The 24,909-nt window shown below is 41.0% G+C and overlaps 2 protein-coding genes across 6 annotated transcripts in view; both read right to left on the bottom strand.

Annotated features, from left to right (window-relative positions):
• The window catches only part of kek5 (kekkon 5), a 312,008-nt gene that overhangs the window by 64,532 nt on the left and 222,567 nt on the right, over positions 1 to 24,909 (bottom strand). The window contains exon 3 of one of the 5 annotated variants that reach the window (XM_070206654.1): positions 1,912 to 2,027. The exons of the other annotated variants lie outside the window; for them this stretch is intronic. The gene's annotated coding sequence lies outside the window, so the exon portion shown is untranslated. The remainder of the gene's footprint in view (positions 1 to 1,911; positions 2,028 to 24,909) is intronic. 5 annotated transcript variants of the gene reach the window in all.
• Positions 6,029 to 8,811, bottom strand: LOC138911054 (uncharacterized protein DDB_G0288467-like). Its single transcript, XM_070208014.1, has 2 exons — positions 8,685 to 8,811; positions 6,029 to 6,285 (listed from the first exon to the last, which is right to left on the bottom strand). The coding sequence occupies exons 1-2, from the start codon at positions 8,809 to 8,811 to the stop codon at positions 6,029 to 6,031; spliced, it is 384 nt and encodes a 127-aa protein (XP_070064115.1).

The following is a 24,909-nucleotide window of genomic DNA, read 5'->3' as shown; positions in this document are numbered from 1 at the left end:
ATTAAACTATCAAAGAGCTTCTCTCTTTTCCCCTTCTCCTACCCTCTCTCTCGATCCCTCTCTCTTCTTATTTCTCCTCTCTGTCCATCTCATTCATTCTGCTAATGCGAATCGTGGCTCATGTTAAATTCTATTGGCACTTCTGTTATAATTATGTTATAAATTTATATGACGCAAATTTAATTCAATCTCATGAATTCGTTGGCTGAATTTTTGATTTAAAAAAAAAAAAAGAAACAACAAAAATTTAGGAATTTGATGTTAAGCCAAAATCCCAGCACTGGGAAAGTGGTCAACGGCAGAGCCCCAAAAAAAAAAATTGATATTCATATGGCGCACAAGGCACGCCCGGCATTTTAGCAACTATCATAGGCAAAGGGGTTGAAGGTTGCGCGGTGCGATGCGGCTGCAGCAAGGGGAGGGGGGTCAGAGTGCTCCAGTTGCAGCCACAAACTCGACCCCAAATCACAGACAGTCGGTCGTGCCGCGCTTGTCAAAGAGCGAGGGGCGACTCAAAGTGCTGCACAGCACAGCACAGCGAGGGAATGTCAAAATAAAAAGAACAAGTAGACGAAGGAGAAGGGGGGATGCGATTTGGGGCGAATCGCATCGCCAAGTGGCATGCGCTGCATTTGAAAGTCACGCATTTTGATGCCAACAGATTTCAGATAGTGCGAGCAGCACTTGCCGTTTGTGATGGGGGGCGAGTGCAGAGAAGAAGGGAGTGGGGGACAGTTGGACTCAAAGAGGTTGTAAAGGGCTTACAAGGTGTGGCAGACACCAGACATATGCCACATAGGTCATTAACTTTGCCACAGGCAAAAAACAAAATTTCGTGCGTGAGTCATACAAAAAAATAATGCACCCTTTTTTCACGCTTTTTGGGGGATTTTTATTTTGGCTATATCGGGTTTACTGTGGGAAAAGTTGTGTTTTTTTCTTGGTCTGCGTTTTTCTTCCTCTTTTCGCTTAGGTTATTTGCTTTTTTTTTAGGGAGCGTTTCATGCCTTTCGTTCATTTGCAAAAAGCAATTTGATTTATTTGCTAGCGCCAAAACACGCAGCAGAAGCTGTAGACAACATGTTGTATACCCTGTGAGCATAAAGTATACAAGAAGGGGTAGCTTAACATAACTGAAAGCAGGGATCAGCTCTCTTATAATATTTAAATTAATTTTTGCCAAGGTTTAGGTAGTTCTCGAATTCGGGATACGTTTGCCTGAAAATCTTATTGAATTATTCAGAGACTTTCATCGCTTTTATATGCAATCAAAAACAGGTCTCGCAAGTATGCATAATTTGTGTTCTACAACATATTTCACTTGTGCAGGGTAGCTGCTAGTCGAGCACGCTCGATTGGGCCATGCGTTGTTTGTTGTCAGGAAACAAGGCAAACGTACTTCATATGTGGTCCAATATACATATAATTATATTGGCATTTTGCCAAAATGTTGCAAGCACACACACACACACACACAGGCACGCACATGTCAATAGGGAAAAGCGAAAAGCTTTAAAAGTCACAGTCGACAGAGTAAAATTTTGTTAGGTGCTCCTCTTCAGTCTAGGGCATAGCTAAAGAGGGATCGGCAGCAGCGGGAGGCAAATGGGGTTCGGTAACGCGCTGGGATTGCCACGTTGACAGATGAAAATGCAACATGGAACATGTTTTTCTGATAAAGTGTGGCTCAGCTTGGATGGCAGGACAATGCACAAGGATGAAGGACGAAGACATAATCCATTTTGGAAATTACATAAGCGAAAAGAAACGACACGAAAGGCAAAGAGAGAGAGATAGAGAGAGAGGGTGAGAGAGTGGGAGTGAGAGCAAGTGCTTGTAAGAGATTCCTCAAGCGCTGAAAGGTAATTCCAAAAACATTCCATTTCCACTTACGTGTATAAGAGAACTCACATTTTCTTAACAGTCGCTGGGCAGTGAGACACAGAGAGTGAAAGAGAGAGTGGAACAGGTAGAATGGAAATCCAAATATCGCTAGATATCAGCTTCAAGCTGTGGCACGCACATACCTGCAACGAGAAGAGAAAGAGAAAGGTTATACATAAGTAAAAGCTTCAAAAATGTCTACTTATAAAGCTTATGAAATATAATGCCACATAATGTTAGCTAACATATATTGCAGGCGAGCCTAGCAGCTGTTAAGAAGACCTGCCTATGTTAGTTGCAAGCAGCAGCGTTCTGTTAGCTTAACAGTGCTTCAATGCAGGAATAACGTACATTGCAGACAGACTTAACATCTGTGAGACTAGCACTAAAGGTTAACACGAGCTGCCTATGTAATCGTCTATGCTCCAGCTAACAACTGCAGTCATGTTATGAGCATTTAACAAAACATATTGAATCTTTTACGTAAATGATTCTTGCTTAAATTTTTTGACTCAAGTGCAGACGTTAACAGCAGCCGACACTCTTATAAACTTAACAGCAGGTTGCCAGCGCAACATTCTGTTATTTTAACAGTCATAATTAAGCACACTGTTTAAACTAAATTTGCACATTTTCCAACACTGTTATGCAGCTGTTTCGCTTTGGCTTTAACTTAACTGTCATATTTATGCATTCAATTGAGTAGTCAACTTTATGTAAGCCATAGTTTGTTTACTCTGTTATTCAACAGCCAAGACTTAACAGTAATTGAATCATGTTAGCGCAAGTTGTTTGCTCTGTTAAGACAAACAGTGCTAAGCATGTGGCTTAATATTTTGACTGCAAAACGACCTGAGCTCTCAGGCTGCTGGTTAGATGAATATTTGTAAAATTGATGAGCTAAGCGGCAAAAATGCACTGCCACGAACTGAAAAGAGTTTTTCTTGTCGTCTTTCTTCGCGGCATTTTGTGCAGTTGTGCGCGGCAATATTTGCCGAGTGCTCGAGGGGGCGAAATGCTGATGACAGGACTGAGGACTGAGGTCTGAGGGCTGAGAATGCTTGCAGCAGTTCTAAGAAGTAGTTCTTTTTGTGCAGAAGAGTTACGCCAACACTTGGCCCATAACAGACGGTCAACTTCTGGCTAACAGCAGCAGCAGCAGCAAAGGGGGCCAGAAACGTGGGGAGAAGGACAATAACTGATGCCGCATAATGCGAAATGTTGCTGCGTGGATTTCGCGCAAAAAAAAATGTGAGTGGGAAAGCGAAAGGGAGACACAGAAATTGCATTTGGAAAAATGTTGCATATCATAAATAAATGTAAGCGCAAATAAATCAACATTGTTGACATTTGTCAGAGTTGCCACCCGGGCGCTATTTCTTCTTCTCGCTGCTGTTGTTGTTCGCTGTTGTCGTTCTTGTGTGCATTTTGTGTTGTGTTTCGCTTTCATCTTTCGGTCGTTTGCTACACCTACTTCTCGATTCTCACCCACTTCCTCCTCGACCTGACCATGCCCCAGCCACGCCCAGTTACAAATGTCAAAAGCGCGCACTTGGCTGCTGTCGCCTGTCGCCGTTTCGGGTTTTGTTGTACTTAATATCCTACACTTTATGGCTGCGGCAAGGGCATTGTACAGTTTTGTTTGGCTTTGCAACATATCTGGCATTGTGAGTTTAGACAATATCCTACTCTATTAGAGACTATTCATTGATATCAGCCTTTTGATATATTTTCCTATCGCAGCTTTATACATATATATATATAATATAATAATAATATGAATCAGTATATGAAATGAACTGAGATAATTGAACCCGCCGCACATTAAGCTGTAGCTGCCGACATTTTGGCATACAGACTGTCAAATACCCTACAAATCCTTGATGTGTCAAACCATTTCTAACTCTGACTTTCGTTGTAGAAAAGCGAATTAAAATTCAAGCATATAGGGTATCTGCTAGTCGGGCTGGGCGTTGTTTGTGGCCAGACAAACTGCTTGAAACTGCACATTAGAGTGGCCAGAGCCAAAGAAACACTCGCTCGCCGCTGACATTCGTGTGGCAACAATAAAGTAAATGGCTTCAGCCGACAGCAACACAACAGCAGCAACATCAACAGCAACTGACAACAACAACAACAACAACTGGCAACATTTGCTGCCACAAACAATCAACTGACTCGCTTGGGTTGGATTTTTTGGGTGGAGGGAACTTCTGTATGCTCTCTGTGAGTGCCCAGTTCCCCCAGTTCAGGCAAGTACGGCAAGCATATAAAAGTCTTTTCCTATTGATTGCAATGTGACATTTACAGCGACAACAACAGCAACAGACAACATTCTGCAAGGAGCAAAACACATTTGTGATATGAATGCTGAATTTTTGAAATTTCATTCTTTGCTTATTTTTACTCGTAACATTTGCGCATTCCCAGACATAATGCTGCCCCGTTTGGGGTCTGCAGTTTTTAAATAGCAGCTCAGACAATGCTCCACACCGCAAATGGCCACTGTTTCAAAATGTATCCAGGCAGGAACCAAGGCAAATGCACTCGAGTGCTTGAGCGAGAGAGAGAGAGAGGTTAGTTGAGCAATGCATATTTAGAAGGCAGTTTCTAGAATAAATAAATAAGCACGATTATGTGTGCATCGATATCGATAAAACTGTTTGTCCATCAGGAGAACAGACTGCTCGATGAAATGTTAAGATTTGTGGAAGAGTTCCACTCGCAACTGTGGAAAATTGGTGAAAATCTTATGGGCAAAACTTTTATGTTTAAACGAAAATTTATTCAAATCAAACTGCTCATAGATCTGTCAAGGCTTAGCCAGATCGTAATGCTATATTGCATAGCTTTATGGAAAGAATCGTTGGCAAAATATTCAATTTTCCAAGATATTCTCCACAAACTGCAAGGCGAATGTTTAGAAGGGTATTTAACCTGAGTTTTATCTGCTATTCAACTGAGATATAAGTTGATTTTATATGGAATTGTTCTGAGTCTCAGCTCGTTATGAGTCGTAATGCTCGGCTATTTACCAAATAGGCCATATAGATATCAAAAGATTCATGCCGACCCCTCCCCTTCCCCACTCAGCCCCCTCCCACTGTATAAGTTTTGCGTCTTGGGCTATGTTTTAATTTGGTTTGACAGCAGCGGGCCATAAACCATTTAACTGCCAAGTGCATTGCAATCGCTGGCCATAAATCAGAGGGCCATAAAAATGATATCCTGGTTGCAAGCAACAGCCAGAAAATGGCTCTAAAAATAAAGCACAGATGGGCCGTGTGTGTGTGTGTGTGTGTGGGGGTGTGTGCGGCTTTCTCACGCTTTGATAATATTTAAATCGACTGATAAAAAGACAGAGCCGATCGACTTATCGCCCGCGCATTTTTGATAAGCCATAAATCAAGTGAAACGAGCCGCAAAAAGCAAACAAGCGCGGAAAATGGTTGAAAAGTGAAACCGAAAAACCAAAAGGCCGAGAAAACTTGAATGCATAACAAATTAGCGGCAGAATTATGTGGCAGCAGGTGCAGCGATTGTCGCCAACGGAACGTGGGCGTGGCAGGTTAAAAGATCGCGCTTGTGGGGTTTGTTGCTGCAGCTGCAGCAGATGTTGTTGCTGTTCTCGCTGCAGATGTTGCTGTAGAAAATGCTGCTGCTGATGCAGATGTTGTTGCTGTTCTTGTAAATATAGCTGCCGTAGATGTTGCTGTTGTTGCTGCTGCAGTTGTTGATGTTGCACCTTTTGTAGTAGTTGATGTTGCTGATGATCTTTATGATATTGCTGCTGTTGGTTCAGATGTTATTGCAGATATTGCTGCTGTTGTTGCTGCATATTGTTGCTGTCGTTGCAGATCTTGTTGTTGTAGTCGTTGCTATTGTTGCTTCAGATGTTGCTGATGTACCCTAACATATTTGTACAGCTATTTTATTTGTTTCTGTAGATGTTGCTGTTGCCGCAAGTATTGCTGCTTTATTTGCAGACACTGAGATTTTTGGTGCTGCAATTGTATTCTATTTGTCAGCTACTGTTGTTGCAGCTGTAACAATTCTTGCTGCTGCAACAGTTGCTGCTGCTGCTGTTAAATGTTTTAAATTATGCTGTTTCCACAGTTGTTGTTGCTGTTGTTCTATTTCTTTTTTAGGTGTTGCTGCTGTTCTTACAGCTGTTACTGTTGCTGTTGCGGCTTTTGCAGTTGTTGCAGCCTTTTTTTTTTGGTTTAGTCGCTGGGGCAATGTTGTTGCTGTTCCGGCTTTTCATGTTGCTGCTGTTACTAATAAAGCTCTCAATGCTGTTGTTCTTGCCGCAGCTGTTGGCGCTGCTGCTGCCACAAATGCTGCTAATGCTGCAGCTTTTCTCTGCCTGCTGTTGTTGTTGTTGTTGTTGCTGTTGTGCAGCTAATGAGCGCCAATTAAATGCACATTAACGTTGGAGCCGATCAATCAACGCACAACATCGTGGAGAGCAGGAAAACAATGGCAAACCGCGCTCTAACCTGTCCGCCCCTCGTTTGCTTAAGCCAATATCTCCATCTCCCTATCCCCCTCCCTCGCTCCCTCACCCTCACTCAATAGTTATATCCCTCTTTTACCCGGCAGTGATTGGCGTTGTGTGCGTGCAAATAAATTATGCGGAAATAATTTTTGTTTTTTTTTTATTATAATGTTCTCTAGACGTTTGCGGCGCATTGTTCTCGATTTATTTGCGTACACTGAGCGAAAGCGGTGCGCAGTTCGGTGTTGATTAATTATAAATTAATTAATCAATATGATTTAAAGGGGAAATTGTGCAAAAGTTTTCAAGTTTGCCAAAAAAGTTTGCTGTTTGCTGAACTTTGAAAAATGTGGCAACTCCTGAGCAGCTACACTGCAACAAACAGAGGAGTTTTGAGCATAAATTTGTCTTTAAACTCAGCTTTTCGATTTGTTATTTAATTTGAATACGTTAACAAGCATTTTGGAATTTTTCAGAATTTTTGAGATTATTTTCCAGCAACAGCATTTATTTTTCTCCAGTCAGCCTTTTCGCTCAGTGTATCCTTCTTTTTCGATGCAATTTTTAATAGTCTTGCGCTTTCAAGACGGCAGCTGCATAAATTCCGAAAGTTTTATCACATTTCTTGTTGGCTTTTCCAAAGAGTTAAGTTCGCTCGCGTTTCGCTCAGTGTACACTGGCTCTTATGCTGCCTTTGGCATTTTATGACGCTGTCGGTCTCCATTTTATTGTTGAACTTAAGTAGATTATTTGTTTATTAACACAAAAGGCACTGGAACACAAGCGACAGGCTCCATTCAAATATATATACATATATATATATATATTCTTTTTTTTTTTTTTTTGGCCAAAAATAGGCAAATTTCTGCCCCGAAAATCGTATGGGCTCCGTTGTGGGGACCGAGTGGTGCGTGTGGGGGCGGGCAGCGGCGTATTTATTGTTTGCCCGACTTGCTGACATTCCCATTTAATGCGCAGCAACAGCAGCAACAAAATATATGCGAGTAATCAAAAAGAAAAAAAATAATAATACAGGAAAAATGAAAGAGAAGAAACTCGATGGGCGTCGAGCTGGGGGCGAATATGTAAATGCCATAAATCTATTAACCCAGGTCATTGTGTGTTGGTCATTGGCTTCGTCACGGCAGCCGAAAAATAGCAACAAAAATATAAAAGAATAAATGCGAGTGTTTTCATAAAATTGAAGGGCGCGGCTCAAGTGCTTAATTTGCATTGGTCTTCAAGTCTTTGGGCCATGCTCTGGGGGTCAAGTGTTCGCCAAATTGCAGACGAGTGCTTTAAATGGTGCCGCAAGATCATAATAAAAATGGTTTTAAAGCTTGACCAGAGCTTAACAGCTTGTATTAACGTAAAAAATTGACTGTTAAAAGCGATTAACAGTTCGACTGTTGGCATTTACATGTATCATCTGTTAACAGCTGCTGTTAATGGCAGCTTTAACAGCTGTTAACACGACTTTAATATGATCGTGAACTGTTAGGGCTGTTAAAGCTAACACAATTACAGACTAGTACTTTAAATGCTAGCGCAAGGTAAAAAATGTGGGCTTAAGGCTTGTCCAGAGCTTAACACTTGCATTAACCTAAAGCATTGGCTGTTGAAAGCGGTTAACAGTGTTCTTTACAGTCCGACTTTTGCCATAAACAGAATAACCGTAAACAGCTGCTGATTTACGAAGTAAGCGCTTAACAGCTGTTAACACGACTTTAACATGAGCGTGAACTGTTAAGGCTGTGTTATAGTTATATAATTTCAAATATGAATCCTTAAGAGCAATGTGGCTGATGGGGCTAAAATGACAGCATAGATGCGCAAGCTTCACTGTGTGCACAGACTAAACACGTAAATATATATAAATAACATAATAATTTCAACAAGGCAGCATTTCGTTTTAGTTTCAACTGCAATTGATGTTTATATATGTAGATGCCGATGTGAGGCGCTTAGCTAGGCTTCACTGTGCCACGATTTTCATTTAGTTATATTTGAATATGGAATGCAGATGTGCATATGGCGCGCTGCATGCCTCATGCCTTATGCCTGATGCCTGGATCGGTTGCTGGTTTGTTGAATGCTTTGGTGCTATCGTGTTGTTGCATTGCAAACACATTAGCAATGTGCATTAGATGAGTGGCAGTTGTTGCTGCCGTTGGCAGTTGCATGTGCAATGCATTTGCATCACACTTGCTGAATGGGTTCTGCAGAGAGGGGAGAAGCGGTGCTTTTCGTGTGCTGGCAATGCAATTTCTATGTTTGCAAACAGCATAAATAAATAAAATACGTAGCAGATGTTGTTGCTGTGATTGTTGCTGCTCCTGCTGCAGCTGCTGCTGCTGTTGTTGCTGACAGTTGCAACGATTTTCTTTTTGATTTCGTTGACGATGCTGCTTGAGAAAATTAATGAACATTTAGACCTCTGACCTGAAAAAATGAGCTGGCGAAACGCTGCTGCTGCTGCTGCTGCTGCTGCAATTGATTTGTAAAAGCAGCAACAAAGCTGTGAAAATCTCTTGATAGATTGTTGGCGCACAAAAGCAAAAATCAATTTATTTATGATAAAAAGCATTTGTAACAGCAGCAACAGCAGCAACATGAGGGTTAACCAGTTGCTTGAGGCAAGCAAATGAGCTTTGGGGCAGCGTGTGAATAAATAGTTGACACATCAAGCGAAGTACGTTTAAGGCAACTAATTGCAATCAATTGAACATTGTGTATACATTAAAAATGCAGCAGCAGCAGCAACAGCAACTGATTGCTTATAATTTATGAAACAATTTGCTTGCTGGCAAAGAAAAAAAGGAGAGAATTTGTTAAGAGTTGCTGCTGTTGTTGTGCATGTGTGCGTTGCACAATTGCCAAAGGCCAAAGCGGCCACAGCAGCAATAACAGCAGCAGCAACAGCAGCAAAAACAGTAACAGCAGCAGCAGCAAGATTCAATTGACTAGCAGCAGCTGTCAAGTCTCTCAGCCACTGTTTAGATTGCATTACTATTTCTGCTCTTTCTATTTTTTATTTTTTTTGTTGCTTATTTGGCAGCAGCAACATTTACATTTACTGCAGCAACAACAACTGCCCGCAGCCAACAGTTGTCAGTCAGCTTAACGTAATAAAGATGAGCCAGCTGAATGAGTGCATGAATGGTTGAATGAATGAATGAATGAATGAATGACTGAGCAGATAATGCAGCTGATATGGCTCAGTGGGTCGCTCAGCTAAGCTGTGCACTTGGCTCAGCACAAAATTCACTTTGCTGCCACTCGAAATGTGTTAATGTTGCTGCTGCCGTTGTTGCTGCTGTTGTTGCTGCTGTTGTTGCTGCTGTTGATTGCTGGCTAGCAATTAAATCTGTAGGCATCGCAAGTCTATATAGTGCTTATATATAAAGTGGGCAGGCCTGGCATTACACTTGCGATTAAAATTAAAATGGAAATGGAAATTTCTATGAATTTTGCATGCATCAGCAACAGCAACAACAGCAGCAACAGCAGCAGCAGTAGCAGCTTCGGCGACGGCAGCGTAAATTATTCATTTTGGGCCAAGCAAGAGCCAACAATAAACGGCAACAACATGAAGCGGCTGAGGCAAAAGCAAACGACAACATGAAAATGCAAAATGAAAATCGTTTCATTCTAATTAGAGCAGCAACATTTTGCGCTGAGACAGCAAACAGACGTCAAACAGAGCAGAGGGCAGCGGCTAGAGGCTGTGTGTATATACATATAAGATTGGGGCGGGGTGCAACTGGTTGGGCGTAGCAGGGGGAGACCTGCTGTCGACTTGAGATAGACGACAATTAGGCTGTTGCTGCTGCTGTTGCTGCTGCGAGGGCGCGAGACGTCAAATTAAATGAATGTGTTGCCGTTGCCGTTGCCGTTGCCGTTGCCATTGCCGTGTTGCACGTTGAATGTTGGGCTGAAAAAGTAAAAGTGTTGAAAAAGCTGCTCACTTCAAGGTAAAGCTCGCACACTAACTAGTGCCTGTGTGTGTGTGTGTGTGTGTGTGTGTGTGTGTGTGTGTGTGTTGTTGTTGTTGTGCGCGCTCATTTTGTGCACGCTCCATTTCCAAGGCAAAGACTTGGGACACTTGCGTTAAATGTTGCTGCTGCTGTTGCTGCTGCTGCTGCTGCTTCAAGTTGTTGGGCCCAAGATTGTTGTGCGTGTGTCCGTGTGTGTGTGTGTGTGTTTGCTGATGCTTGACGTTTTGTTTATTGCCGACTTGGCAACGCGTATTCAAAAAGTGCTTAAAATGTGTTTAAAAAACAATTAAAGCAGCTGCCAAAGCATGTTGCAGGGGTAGTTACAGAGTGCTTCGGGGGTAAGGGAAGATGCTTGGGGACGGGCGCAGGGGGGTGTAGTGTGTGTGTAATAACTGAAATTCCACATTTAGCCCGCCCTGTCGTGTTTGTCAGTTGGCATTGCTTAATAAGGACACGAGACTTGAGAGACCATAACTAAATCAGGCTTAGACTAATGACCGTAGCTGTTGGATAAGGGCTAAAAAGTGGATTGAAGGGGGGATGTGTGGGGGTATAGCCGGAAATGAAATGAAATGAAATGCCTCTAAATTGCGTATACGTAATGCTGGAAAAAAACAACCCTCACAGCTCAGCAAGCTCTTCACTTGAATAAAAAAATGCAACTAAACTAAACTATTCAAAAAGAAAAATAACAAAAAATTCAGCTAAAATTGAAGATTGCGCTTCGCATGGGAATTACTTCGAGTGGTTTGTGGAGCATTTAAATGGTTGCTTTTACCAAATTTCATATAACAACAAATACAATAAAAGTGTCGCACAACGACGAATTCGATTATCTGAGAGTAACGAAACCCTTAGGTTTTTGTTTCGAACAACAAGCGGGTCCAAACCACAATTAGTTGAGCAGAATTGAGCCCAAATCTGAATTGAGCCGAAAAATCGTTTACCAGCGTTTGCCAGCTGCGGCACGAAGCAAAATCTGAGCTCAAAGTGTCACGAAGCGCAGCTCTGGGCAGGCAGACCTGGCTTTGAACCAGCAAAGATGTGTTTGCTGGAAGCATTCGATTTGGCGTTAATATGATTCACATATGAAGAGCTCAGATCTAATTTCATGCGGAGAGCCAATTGATTTTTAATGGATTGCTTGAAAGCTGACGACTTGTGCGTAATTTGTTGCCATCGCCAGGGCAGAGAACTCTGCAAATGGCAATCCAAATAGGATCTAATCTAATCTAATCCCATTTCGGTGCGAATTGTTCGCCCATCCACAGAATGTGCAGCTGTCCGGCCGAAAGGTTCAATTTGCCAAATAGGCGATGTGTGTTGCGGTCGAGGCACGGACTGTCATTACAAATTGCTTGCCCATTAAAACAACAACAACAACAATAATAGCAACAAATGCGACAACAAAATGTGAACAACTCTGACAAAAGCCAAATGACAAAAAGTGCGTAAAAATCAATTTGTCTACTTTAGCTGCGATAGTTTTTATGCAGCTCTATTTATATGCCAAGCAGTGTGGCTGTCTGTATGTCTGTGTGTGTGAGAGTATGTGTGAGAGTATGTGTGAGAGTATGTGTGTGCGTGTGTGTGTGCTATCAGCTTGACAGCAGGGAATCGAGCGCTGTCCATCCAATGAGGCGGCCTAATGACTTAATTTTCATTAAATGACCACAGAATTGATGTCAACATTATGTTAATACCCTGTAATCAGTGGCAGCAAGCGTGTATGCCTAATTCAAACTAAATTTTGGCTCATAATTGAACTTGAAGTAGCGCAATGCCAAGGCATAAACTGACGAGGATTTTGTGGAAAGTCACAAAGAGACCATGGAGCACATGAAACTGTTTGTACTTAGGCCAAGCAGAGCTAGATGCAAGCCAGTCGAAACATGGTAAGGTGAGGCAGAAAACAATAATAAAAAGATTTCCATGAGAATGGGAGTAGCATACCACCACACTAACAAGCATGTGTTGTGCGTCTAAAATCCAAGAAACTGACCATGGAGGACAGAAAGCTTTGAGCTTTGAATGTGAGCTCAAATGTCATGGAGAATATCTTTGGAGCAGCAGCTGCTGTGCACAATTTTACAGGGTATGTTCGGGTTCGGTTGCGATGGGCGACTGTGTTTGTTGATGCCTGATTATCGGGCATAACAAACTGGCATAGCAAACAAACAAAACGGAATCAACGATAAATCGGGACCGCAGCGAAATGAGTTCGTGAAATAGCTGGAAAAATTAAACGTGAAAATCGGCACGAAAATAATCTGGCATATTTTTGCATAGACCATGCGAAAATCACGCCAAACAAATAAATAATTGTTGCAATTGTTGCTGTCGCAATTATTCACATTTGAATTGCTTAATTTGTGATTTGCGATTGAGGTGAATGCGCGCTTTTTGCCCCGACCTGACCTGAATGAATGTTGAATGAGGCACTTGAATGGCATCGATGATGAGCACATTCCCGTGCTCTTTTTGATATGCAATCCGTTCAAAAAGGTTGAGTAGCAACAACCACAGCCACAACAACAACAACAACAACAACAGCTTGGCCTAGTTATTAACTGGAAAATAACAAAATGATAATGTGCGGGCAAATCATGGCAAGCCAGCGAGGGCCGCAGGGCTGACAGCAGAGGGAAGCGAGTAGTAAACGTATAAATTTATTGATTTATTGTATTACCAAATTTAGGTGTGCAACGATTAGCCTTACGCAATATTTTGACCACAACAAAGCCGGTAAACGCAGCGATTAAGAAGTAACGAGTAACAAGTGACGAGTAGCGAGTAATTAGTTGCTATGGACACAGCAAATAAGCGAGAAGGCGGTAAGTCACGAATAAGATATGAACACATTTTCTAAATAAGAGCGAGTAAATGTAACGAGTAGCAACATGATAAGCCGACACAACGAGTATTTCAAAGTAATGAGACGAGTGTTTGGCAAAGCACAACAGCGATCAGATTTGAGTTGTAAGCATGATTGAGAAAATCTAACGGGTAATGAATCAGTAATTTAAGATAGCAAGTAGATTTTTGGCATGATAACAGCGAGAACAGTATTAATAGGACAGGAAAGTAACGAGTAAGATCGCAACAATTGCCAAAGTCCAGCAGCGAAGGAATTCAAAAGAGTAAATTTAAGTGACAGCAGAAAGATTCAAGTTGTAAAGAGGATTAATAATGTAAAGTACTTATATGTAACGAGTAAAGAGCCCAACAGCGAGTAGATTCAAGTTGGAAGTAGAGCAGAAAAAGAAGGTAACGAATATTTAGGTAAACGTACCGAGTATAATGTAGCTAAGGCCCAACAACAAGAGGATTCAAAGCAAGATAACAAGTAGGAGCTTGACAAATTAAAGTAGAGGGTATATAAGTGACGAGTAGAATATTGGCAAGGCCCAGCGACAAAGCGACAGTCAGCATCGAATGACGTGAATAAAATCTGCATAAGCCACTCAAGAGGCATCCACATAGATGAGTGTCTCTTCGGGCTCGAAAGTGCCAAAAGTGCAACAATGAGTACAACGTGTCCCAGTTATAAGTAAATTGAAGATGAAAATGTAAGCTCAAAGCATTGCTGACAAATCAAATTGCAGCGAATTGGAAAACGAATCAAATTGCCAGCAGCTCGATGATTCATGTCAGCTATTATTGAGTGCAATGTGAGTGCGATGCGATTATCGGTTTTTCTTTTATTTTTTGTATTATTTCTCTTTTTTTTTTTTATTTTCTTATTTTTCGGCACTTGAAAATTGACGTCAACAAAAGCTGATGAAAATTCTTTTCTGCAGTGCATATCAAATTGCGATTTTCCCAACAACAACGAAAACAAACACAAAAACAACAGCCAGAAAGAGCTCTGCTATAAGCTGCCATAAAGAGAACTAAGTAAAATTATAAAAGTTTTTGCTGACGCTCGCTGCTAATGCATCCATATACCCCATATACCCTGGCCCAGTGTCCGCTCCGTAGCCTCTTCAGTTATCCAAAACTTAATTAAAACTCTCGCCTCATAGCGTTGAAAATTTGCCGAAATGTGAAAAAAATTGCATCGCATAAAAATGCTAATAAATGCGTGGAAGCGCATTTGCCCAAAAACTCAAGACCAAGTCATACTGGCGGGGAGCCTAGGTGGGTGTGAATGTGGCAGAGGGAAGTTGTGGCAGTTGTGCCTGTGGCCAGGTAAGCTGCAAGCTGCAGCTGCTGCCACAATGCGAGAGGCTTGCCCAAAAAAAAAGTCTATATATATATATATACATAAAAAAAAGCAAGAGCTAAAAGCTGACAAAGGGTAAGAGGCGACGGGATTGTAAGGAGGTTTGCAAGGCGGTTTGCCAGGCGCTTGCAGGGCTGGGGGAGCTTCGATTGCCAGCGATTTGGACGATTGTGCACGTAACATGAAATTAAGTAAAATACACGAATTACATTTGCACTTTGCGTGCCATGCGCCATTTGTTGCAAACGTGACAATCGCCTCGCCAAACGCCGCCGCAGTCACAGTCACAGTTACAGTCACAGTCACACTTGACGCTCGGCCACGCCCTGCAGCGCCCACAATTGGCCATTTCATATTTCACGTTCACAAAAAAAAAAAAAAAATAAATAGAAAAAAAAAGATGAGGCACTTGTCTCTCGCTGAATGGCTTCAAATGTAGCGAGAAGTGTCGCAGCGCAGGCATTGACCCACTTCTACTGCAAGTGCAACTGCAACTGCAGCAGCAGCACTTACTGCAATGGGCTCTACGAGTCTGGTGTCTACATTCACGGTGCTCATCTATTTGCCATTTCTATTGCACCACAGATAGCTGCGGCAACTGAATTGCTAGCAGTAATGCTAGCGATATGTGAGTTCACAGTAAATGCTCAGACAAGGATGGCTGGCAAAGTAACGAGAGCATTCAGAAGGAGACTGTGAAAGTTGCGAGCAATAAGTTGAAATGCAAAAGGAGCAAGTACATCAGCGAGTAACGGGTAAAACGACGACAAAGCAATGCAGCGATCAAATGCAAGCAACGAGTAACAAGATGTTAACAGAGCTACGCAGCGAGTAAATGCACGTAGCGAGTTGCGGCATTTTAACAAAGCGAAACAACGAGTAAATTCAAGTAACGAGTAGAAGAATATTAACATAGTAAAATAGCGAGTACATTTTGATAGCAGACAAGAAATCGTGGCATTCACGATACTCGTTGTATTCGACTGCAATATGCTGCTACAAGTGTTAGTAAAAGTAACGAATAAGGCACACACGTTATGTGAAAATCAAAAAAGCGTGCAACGGCCTGAGCTGCTGGCAGACCAGATAATAAGCTGCGTCAACCGAGAACAACGTCTAGGAGTAACAATTAAAGTTTCCTCATAATCCAACATCTCTTCAGAAATTACAGACTTTCTTAATCAAAATGCTGCCTGTATGCATAAACATATGCATAATTCTCCATATCATAAGCAAAGTTTGAGGTGGTGGCAAAAAACTTTCAGCAAAGTTTTTCACATTTAACTTCTTATGAGCCGCACTTGGAGACGAGTCGTGAAACGCTTCAGTTTTTGATAGACAACTTGCCAATTGTTTGACGGCAAAAGTGTTGAGAGTGTTTAAATCAAGTCTACAAATCGCTTCCAATGCGCGACAATTAAAACGAATTTGTGAAGCATGAAGCGAATCTTTAACTTGGTAGACTGAATATAGTTCAGGCGGGCCTGAGCCTATTTTTGATATTTAATTAGTGTCGATCTCCTTTTTCGAATATTTAACAATATTCTTGCAATATTTGCATAGCTTTAAACATTATGAATAGCGATTAACACAAATCGATTTATACAAATCTAAATTCGATTAATACAAATATCTAAAATCAAAAGAATCTTTTGTAAACCTTTCGTCATCTCGCTTTTGTAAGAGATGAGAGATGAGCTAAGCCAATGGAAAGTATCTTAAAATCGATATATATCGATCTCAAGGAAACGGTGCAAGTTATCGATGATACGTTTTTTTAGCAAGACTCAAAAGAAATGCAGCAACCGAACCACCGCAGACTCTGTTCAGGCTTGCAGCCCTGGTAAATATTGCTCTATTTTTGTTTTCTCTCTTTTAATTTCTGCAAACGTCATGTAATAAACGATATTTATGCGTAGTTTGTGTGTGGGTAGCGTGGTCCATTAATAACTGCCCGGTGTGTGCGGTTGTGTGTTTGTGTGTGGGCTCAGGTAACGAGAGGCTGCTGCAAAATGGCAGCTGCAACACTGGCGCCAGTGTTGTATAACGATTACATATGCCAGCGCGGCGCCGGAAACTATGCAACGCAGAAAAATATTAATTAAAAATACAACGCAAAACAACGAGAACGAAAGGCGTCGGCAATCTATGTGTGTGTGAGTGTGTATAGGTGTACGTATGTGTGTGTGAATGGGTGTGCGTATGGGTGTGTGTGTGGGTGCGGGCGTGTGCAAGGGATTTGGACCGTAATGCGAGGCAATGGAAACGATAAACGGCAACATAGGAGCGGTTGCTCAGAGGCAGGCAAATGAGAGGGGCTTGTGTTGGCGGCAGAGGGGCACAGATAAGAGCTAGAGGTTGCTTTTAAGCGCATGGAGGAGGAGGGCGGGGGGTGGGGGACGGAAGGAGAGGGCGTGGTTAGGGGTGCGGTACGGCCAGGCACTAAGTAACCAGCTAGCAGCAAAAGCTCTTGCAATGAATGAGAATGTACATTGTTAGCTGTATTTAATTAAAACCCGGCAAGGAGCAGGCAGCAAAACACAACCAACTAACACACACATACGCACACACACACACACACACACACAGTTGATGATGGTGTTAAAAATAAGATAAAATATGCATAAAAGATGACTAAAACGCATGAGTTGCGTCTAGTGCAGCCAGCCCACAATAGCCACGCCCACTTTACACTGTCCATCTGTGTGATTGGCATCTTTGGTTCAGTGTCTAAAATGTCAGCTAATCAACGGCTCATCTGGTTGTGTTTGGCTTGCGGCCAAAGCCAGCAACCGACTCATTAATTCTGCGAAAGTCTGAGTAAAATTCTTTGTAGATTTTTGCCACAGAGTTGAAAGCTGTGAAAATGTTTGGAAATGCTTTTAAAAGTTAAGTAAATGACGTGCAAGCTCTAGCTGAAACTAGTTGAAGTTTGTTTAGGATATGTTTAAAGTGAAGGTTTGTTTGCAGGAGCTTCGCAATAATTAAGGGAGTCTCTCAACAAAATGGGCAGCTAGCTGTACGCAATTTCGGGTATATGACCAGAAAACTGACAACTTCGTATATAAGAAGGCGTATGGAGTTGACTAGATTTATACTGAAGGAATTATGCCAAAGGCGAGTGTTGCTTGATACGATTATATTATGGCATTTGGAGTCATATATCTTTAATATTACTATGCATATAAAGTTGTAAGTATTCGTATTATCTCAAGATCTATGGACTTCCGATAAGGCATACCAATCGTATTTCATTTCTACTAACTAAAGCAGCCTCTGTACCAAGTTTCAGCAGCGGAGCTTTAGAGCTGACCGAGTTGGCATAGGTCAAGTGCTCAATGGATGTGTGTCTGTGAAAGGCGAGTTGGATAAGTCTAAGACTGAGCTTCGAACTAGTCTTCTTTTTGTGTTTAGATTTAGACCAGCTTATGGATTGAACTTTAAAATCTTATAGAATTATGATATTGACAGAGGTAAGCAACTTTCTGTACACTTTAACAGGGTATGTGAGTGTCGTGCATTTGCTGCAGTTTCTTCTTAAGCCAAGTGCATGCAGAGGCACGTTTCAGCGAGTCTCTCTCTCTCTCTCTCTCTCTCTCTCTCTATCTCTATCTCTCTCTGAGTCACTTTGTACGTGTCTTTGGTGTGTTCAGGTATATATAAATGTGCGTGTGTGTGCGTGTGTCTCAATGGCATGCCAAAAATGTGCTCTGCTCACGTGAATGCTGTCGATTTATGTCATTTTAATGGAGCAACGCTTAGTGCGACATGCTTCGAGGCGCCCAGAGCCAGGCTACCGGGTCCTATAAAGTAGAAGAGGGCTGAGGGGAGTATGGGTGGGAGTATGGGAGCTGGGGGGCACACAGGTAGCCTTGAGCAGGCGCTGCTGTTCGTATGCTTTTTGTGCGTGTGTGTTTTTATGAGTATTTTTTTATCATTTCCATTTTCCATTTCCCCACCAATTTTCATTTAAGACACAATTCTAATAAGCACCAAAGACAGCAGCAACAACAAGAACAATAAAATAAAATAAAAGCAAAATAATAATAAAATATACGAGCAAATGGGCGGCCTAAAAGGGGAGCATCGGCGAGTGCCGGGGCTCTGACATTTTTTCATTAAAAAAGCGGCATCGAAATGCAGGATAAAGTATTTGAGATTCTGACAGTAGAAGCACAACGAGAAAAAGTCCCATGACAGATATACGATATATTCGAATAAACTAAAGTATTTTATCATTTGTTCCTAAGTTGAAGGGATTTTAAACTTGGACACAAATAGGCATACTTCTTGTGGCCTTAAGAAGCATTTTTACCAATAGAAGTCAGTACCATAGAAGTCAAATGTTGAGACAGTTCTAGGCCGAAGTGTGAACTAACAGGAACCAAACGGGGATCGAAGAAGAACCTTATTTGAACCTAACTGGGACGAAAGGACGAAGCTGGGGCCAACTATTTTCTAAATGGGTGCCAAACTGCGGACGAAATGAAAAGTTACTGTGAAAAAGTTGGGTTTAACCGGGAGCTATATATGGGTTCTAACTGCGATCTAAAAAGGGTTACCAAAGGGTTGCCAAATGGAGACCCAACTAGGAGCTAGTTAGGAGATAACTGGGACGAAACATGTACCCAAATACGAGCTAACAAGTACCAAAGTATGACCGAACAGGGATCAAAGCGCGACCTAACTTCGAGAGTTGGAATATATATTATATACGCTGTTAATGATATCTTGCTCGGGTTGGGCACAGAAACATAATTTTCAAGCAATAAAAGAATTGCTGAAATCATTTTGGGCATTAAAAACTTTCGCTTAATTTACAGTGAGTAGTCTGTAAAAAAACATTGAGAACTATTACGAAGCGACAAAAAAAAAAAAACACTTGAAATCTCCGCAGCTGCTCTTTAATCTTTAAACTTAAACGCAAACTATTTAAACGGCGAAAGCCGAAACGCGCGGAAACAAAAAGCCCAACTATAAAAAACTAACAAAAAAAATATATATATTAACAAAAACAAAAAACTGTTAATATTGCAAATTTGGGTGGAATGAAAAAAATGAAAAAGAAACAAAATAAAAGTTCGCTTAACTTTTAATGCGTGTTCTTAATTATTTTTACCACAGCCACAGGAATATATTCGCATATGCGTGTAACTATATCCAGGCCCGGCTCGGGGCAATGGTAAAAAATAATGAAATGAAACGCGAAACCATTTCAAAAAGCCGGAAATATTTTTCGTGATTTTTAACATGCATGTCAGGCGGCATTGTGGTATTGTTATGCAATACGTAATATATGTAGGGGAATTCTTTTTGTTTAGCCCGAAACCAAATACTTCGTTTATTAGTTTCAGAAAATGCTCAGGCATGGGATTAGCATATTTTGTAGCGCCATAATAATAATGCTGCGTTAAAATGTTATGACAGATTCTATGATAAGCTAAACAACATTTTCCTTATGTGAACTCTATGTGGAGCTTATGTTTGCAGCGTAAAAAAACTTTCAAGTCAATTCGGTTTTGATATATTTTTAACTATTTTGATTGATTTAAGCGTAAAAAAGTATTTTTCGAGTCGAATTGCAAGTTGAAAACACTTTGAATCGTTAAGAATGTGACTAATGCTGCGAGTTGAACCAGCAACTTTACTTTTGATCTGACTGAAGCTTAGCTAATTATAATGTCAGACTATATTCTTTTGCAGGGTATTTGCTAGTTTGTCAAACTGAAATTCATTTGACTCTGTGTGAGTGTGTGTGTGTGTGTGTGTTTTCGCGTGTGAAATGATATTTGCCACACACACACAACATTTATTTATTATTATGATACTATTTTTTTTTTTGTTTTATTACTTTACAACTCCGATGTTGGCTTGGATTGTTGTGGCTGTTGCTGGTGTTGTTGTTATCGAAAAACAACAACTGCATAAAACAACATATAAATCAATTTAATTAAATGCTGTTCAACAATTTTTTTGCCCCTGCCCAACACAAAAGTTGGCGAAAAATGGTAAAGCGTAGCGTGCACGACGCGAAGATGCCCTGTATGAAAGTCGTGTGCGGGGGCATTTGGTTATGATTTGTGATCTGATCTTTGTGAAAATTGCAAAATGGCAAGCCAATATGAATAGACATAAGTAAATCAGAGATTGGGCTCTGGATGCAGCCAATATATGTACAGCATATATCTATTATATTGTGAGTATTCGAAAGATCTGTTTGGATAGCGCAGGAGCTCCTTCACAAATATCGAGTCATATGAGTACTATGGGCTTGTATTGTAACTGAGATGCTTGCTACTTTCTGTTAAAGGCTCATTTAATACCCTGTTTTCCATATTGTAGTAATTTTTTATGCCCTGTACCCATGCGTAGCTTAAAGAGGGTATAATGCTTGATGCCCATATGATTGTAACAAGCAAAAGTAGAAGTACCTTCCAAAAAGTTCAATATATATATTCTTCATAAGAATCGAATGCAGAGTTCATCTAGTCTCAAAATATTCGAAAGCTGAATCTATCAATCTGCTCGCAAGTGTTGAACCCATCTCCTGCAAATCTCAAAAGCTAGAAATTTGAGAACTCAAGAACTATGACTGATGATAGTTTCCGAGTTAACCTAGAACTAACCTAGGCAATCATATATAGCGTGAGGTGAAGCGAAGAATAGAGGCGGCCGCAGCTTGAGTATCCAGTGCAGATACTAGAGAGGCAACGCCCCTCAATTACAGGGTATATGGAAATGCATATAAACTATAAATAAAATGCATTCAATAATTTTATTTAGTCGTTAACGTGCCAAACGCTCAATGTAGCCGTATCTACAACAGTTGCTGCATCTGCATCAGCATCAGCAACTGCAGCAGCAACTGCAGCAGCAGCAGCTATGCAAATATATCTGCACACATAAACAGATATTTATATGTGTATGTATATATATAAATTTGCACTCGTGTGAATTACTGTGGATTTTATTGGCCTCGACTAGTGTCGATTTCAATTTGGGTGCATTTAATTGAATGCATTTATTGGCGCATTACGCATCTATTTTATTGCATTAATGCGTACGGTATTTTTGGCCATCGATTTGCATATTGCATTGCGGCCACGCCCACCCATACGAAACAACCGCCCATTGGTAATTGCATCTAGCCGAAAATCTAAACATAATTTCAATTTGGGGCCAAGTTGCCAACAATTGCATTTGATGTACACTTAACACCACTTAATATTATTTATTCAGTTACCGATCCGATTTCGCCATTTGCCAGAATACCAAATGTACAGTGAGGCCGCGATAAGGCGGCTGCCTAAGCTGTTGGCTGACAAATCAAATTGTTACGCACCTGCAAATAAATAAATTGAGAAATTTTAATTAAAATTCGGCTAAAGCTTAATGTGTGTGTGTGTGTGTGGGCTGAGTGGGGATATGAGAGAGGGCTGGAGAGAGTCTATGTACATATATTTGTCGGAACAGAGAAATTATTTGCCTTATAATAAGTTGTACTAGCAGCAATTCCCGAGTTTCGTCGTAATCACAAATCACGTCCGTTCACTATGACTTGCACGTTTGATTCCGAAGATTTACCGCACTACTCGCACTCTTCTTATGCCATGTTCTTCTCTGTCTTTTAGTTCTGCTAGTGAACACTCAACACTGCATACTTAACTGCACGCTACCCAACACTGTCTTCTTTGCTCTCAGCAGCAACCCTTATAATACAAGCAGGACGGCAGTATTGAATCAGAGTAGCTGCTGTCAAATTCTCTGCTGCTTACTTAATCGTTAGCATTAAAAGATAATAAGAATAATTAACAGGATATTCGACATATATGGTAGGCATATAGTAAAAGAGAGAGAGAGAGAGAGAGAGAAATACAAATAAAGAAATGGATTTATGGAAATTTTCTTCAAATAGCACCTTAAACCACTCGATTTTGGAGCCTAGCACCATTTGATCTTTAACTTTTAAAACCTTTTTCTACATTCCCGTTCCGAAAATATATAAAACGCAATTTACAATAAATTCTCTACATTATTGTGCCATAATTGAGTCCTAGCAGAAGAAATACAAAAGTTATTTGGAAACTCATTTTTCAGCTGAGCCAAAAGGCAGACAAGATTTGTGCTGGCTTGAGAGACGCTTCCCAGGCTCACGTTATAAATAAATATTTTTCAGTTGTGCCGAGAGTCCAAGCCAAGTTCAAGTTCGTTTCGCAGCTCAACTCGGTGAAAAAAATATATGAAAATAAAGTAAGCATAACTAATGCAACTTTTGGATAGCCTAAAAAAAGTTGGCTTGGCAAGTTCCAATAAAAAACCTAAACAAATAATTTCCAAATCGAAAAAAAAAGTAAACAAACTATTATTTGAGCTCAATTTGAGGGATAATTGGCGCAAAGGTTATGTTTTTTTTTTGAAGGCTTTATTATATAATTATGTTTAATTTGATTTAAGTGCAACTTTTTGGCCAATTTTGTGGCATGTGTCGAAACAGTCGCCTCACGTGCATGAAATTAAATTATGGAAATTAATTTAATTGAAAATTGTTTCACAATGGGCAAACAATCAAACCAAAGGCAAAGCCAGAGTCAAAGGCAAGGGCAGTGCTTCGTGCAAATATTAAACCTTTAAATATTGATGGCCAATAAATAAAGTAATAACCCAGCCGAGCAACTGCCACCCACAACAACCACCTACACACACACACGCGGCGATATTGAGGCCAAGATTCGGCGCCGCGAACCATTCCGCTGCCCAAAAAGTGGCTGTAAATAACGCTTTATGCAGCTGCCTGCCAAACAAAAAAAAAGTGTATAGTATATTTAAAAAATAAAATGAAGCGAGTCAGAGTGCTGCAGTCGGGCGTGCTCGACTAGCAGCTACCCTAACCGAATGCATGCCTATAAAAACAGAAACCAGCCCAAACTTTGCCCCTGGCCAAAATAATTTCAGCTCAATCGGATCGCTATGCAATAAGTTTGGGGCTTAAATATGACATATGTTACAAATTGAAGATGAGTTGATATCTAAGAAGTTGCACATGCCGATCAGACATTTGTTTATTGGCCTGAACCTGCTTCGGCCTGTTACATAATTATTAATAAATACTTTTGAACCCATTTTCACATTTACAATGCGAACAGGGTATGGTAAAATCAAGAAGCGCCAACAAAGAGACAAAAACAAATTTATTGCAACCGCAGAAATTAATTTAAATAACCTCTTTGCAACGTTGTTGCGCCTTGTGCCTTGCGCATTGTTGTTGTTGCTCTTGACAAAATTGTAAAAAACTGAGGCTGAGGCTGAGGCACAGCCAACTCACACACACAAATAGAGAGAGAGAGACGCAGTCGGGTTCAAGGGGCAGGCCGCCTCTTAGATAAGGCCCCGCCCATTAACCCACACAAAAATGCGCCTGCAACTTCCAGCGTGCTCGTATTGGGAATTGCCCATAAATAAAGCACAAAAATTACATAAATAATACAAATTTATGGGCGAACGCGGCGCCAGCAAGTGGACAGCGCCGCTGTCAAATGCCGTCGATAGAGCACAGCGCACAAGAAGAAGAAGCAGCAGCAGCAGCTCTTGATATTGAGTGTTAAGTAACGATACTTTGCAGCAAGTTGACAGCACTGGCAGAAGAAGGACGCCTTATAAATAACACTTAGGGCCTTGGGCCGTGTGCGTTATGGCAAGACTGCGAATGTCCAGCAAGTTGGCAGCACTTTGAAAGCATTTAGCAAATTGGCAGTCTGCAAAATGAATACACAAAGAGCGTAGCAGCACAGAAGACACAGCAATCGCTGCCAACTTGTTGAGAAATTATTATAAATGCAGTCTCTAGATCACAGTTATCAGCATAAACTGACAGTCAAAATAAACACGCATTGTTGTGATAAAATGATTTGAAATGCATTCTGGTTTAACTTGGTGACTATCTCAGCTTAAATGGAGCACAAACGGACAGATTAAAACGGACTCAGCTGAACAAGTTGGCAGCACCTGCAATAGATTAAGTAAGTTGGCATCAAGCGGAGCTTATCGAAGCGGACATTATCGAAGAGTATTGATCTAGTAAACGCTTTGCAGCAAGTGGGCAGCCCCGGTTAAGAAGGCAAGGACACCAAAAACCAACGCAACTAGAGTTTAAACAGAGTTGGCAGCGCGTAAAAAACCGAGCTGAGTTGACCGTCCGCAGTTTGTTTACCAAACGTGTTGCTTAGTTTTGAATTATAAATACATTTTTTTTTGTTTGGTCATAAAATGAGACAAAGGCGCTGAACATTCGTATTTGGGGAGTGAAA

This window comes from Drosophila virilis, chromosome X (genome assembly GCF_030788295.1).
Source record: "Drosophila virilis strain 15010-1051.87 chromosome X, Dvir_AGI_RSII-ME, whole genome shotgun sequence".
Lineage (NCBI taxonomy): Eukaryota > Metazoa > Arthropoda > Insecta > Diptera > Drosophilidae > Drosophila > Drosophila virilis.
Note: the sequence above shows the minus strand (reverse complement) of the source record. Positions and strands in the feature narration are given on the sequence as shown.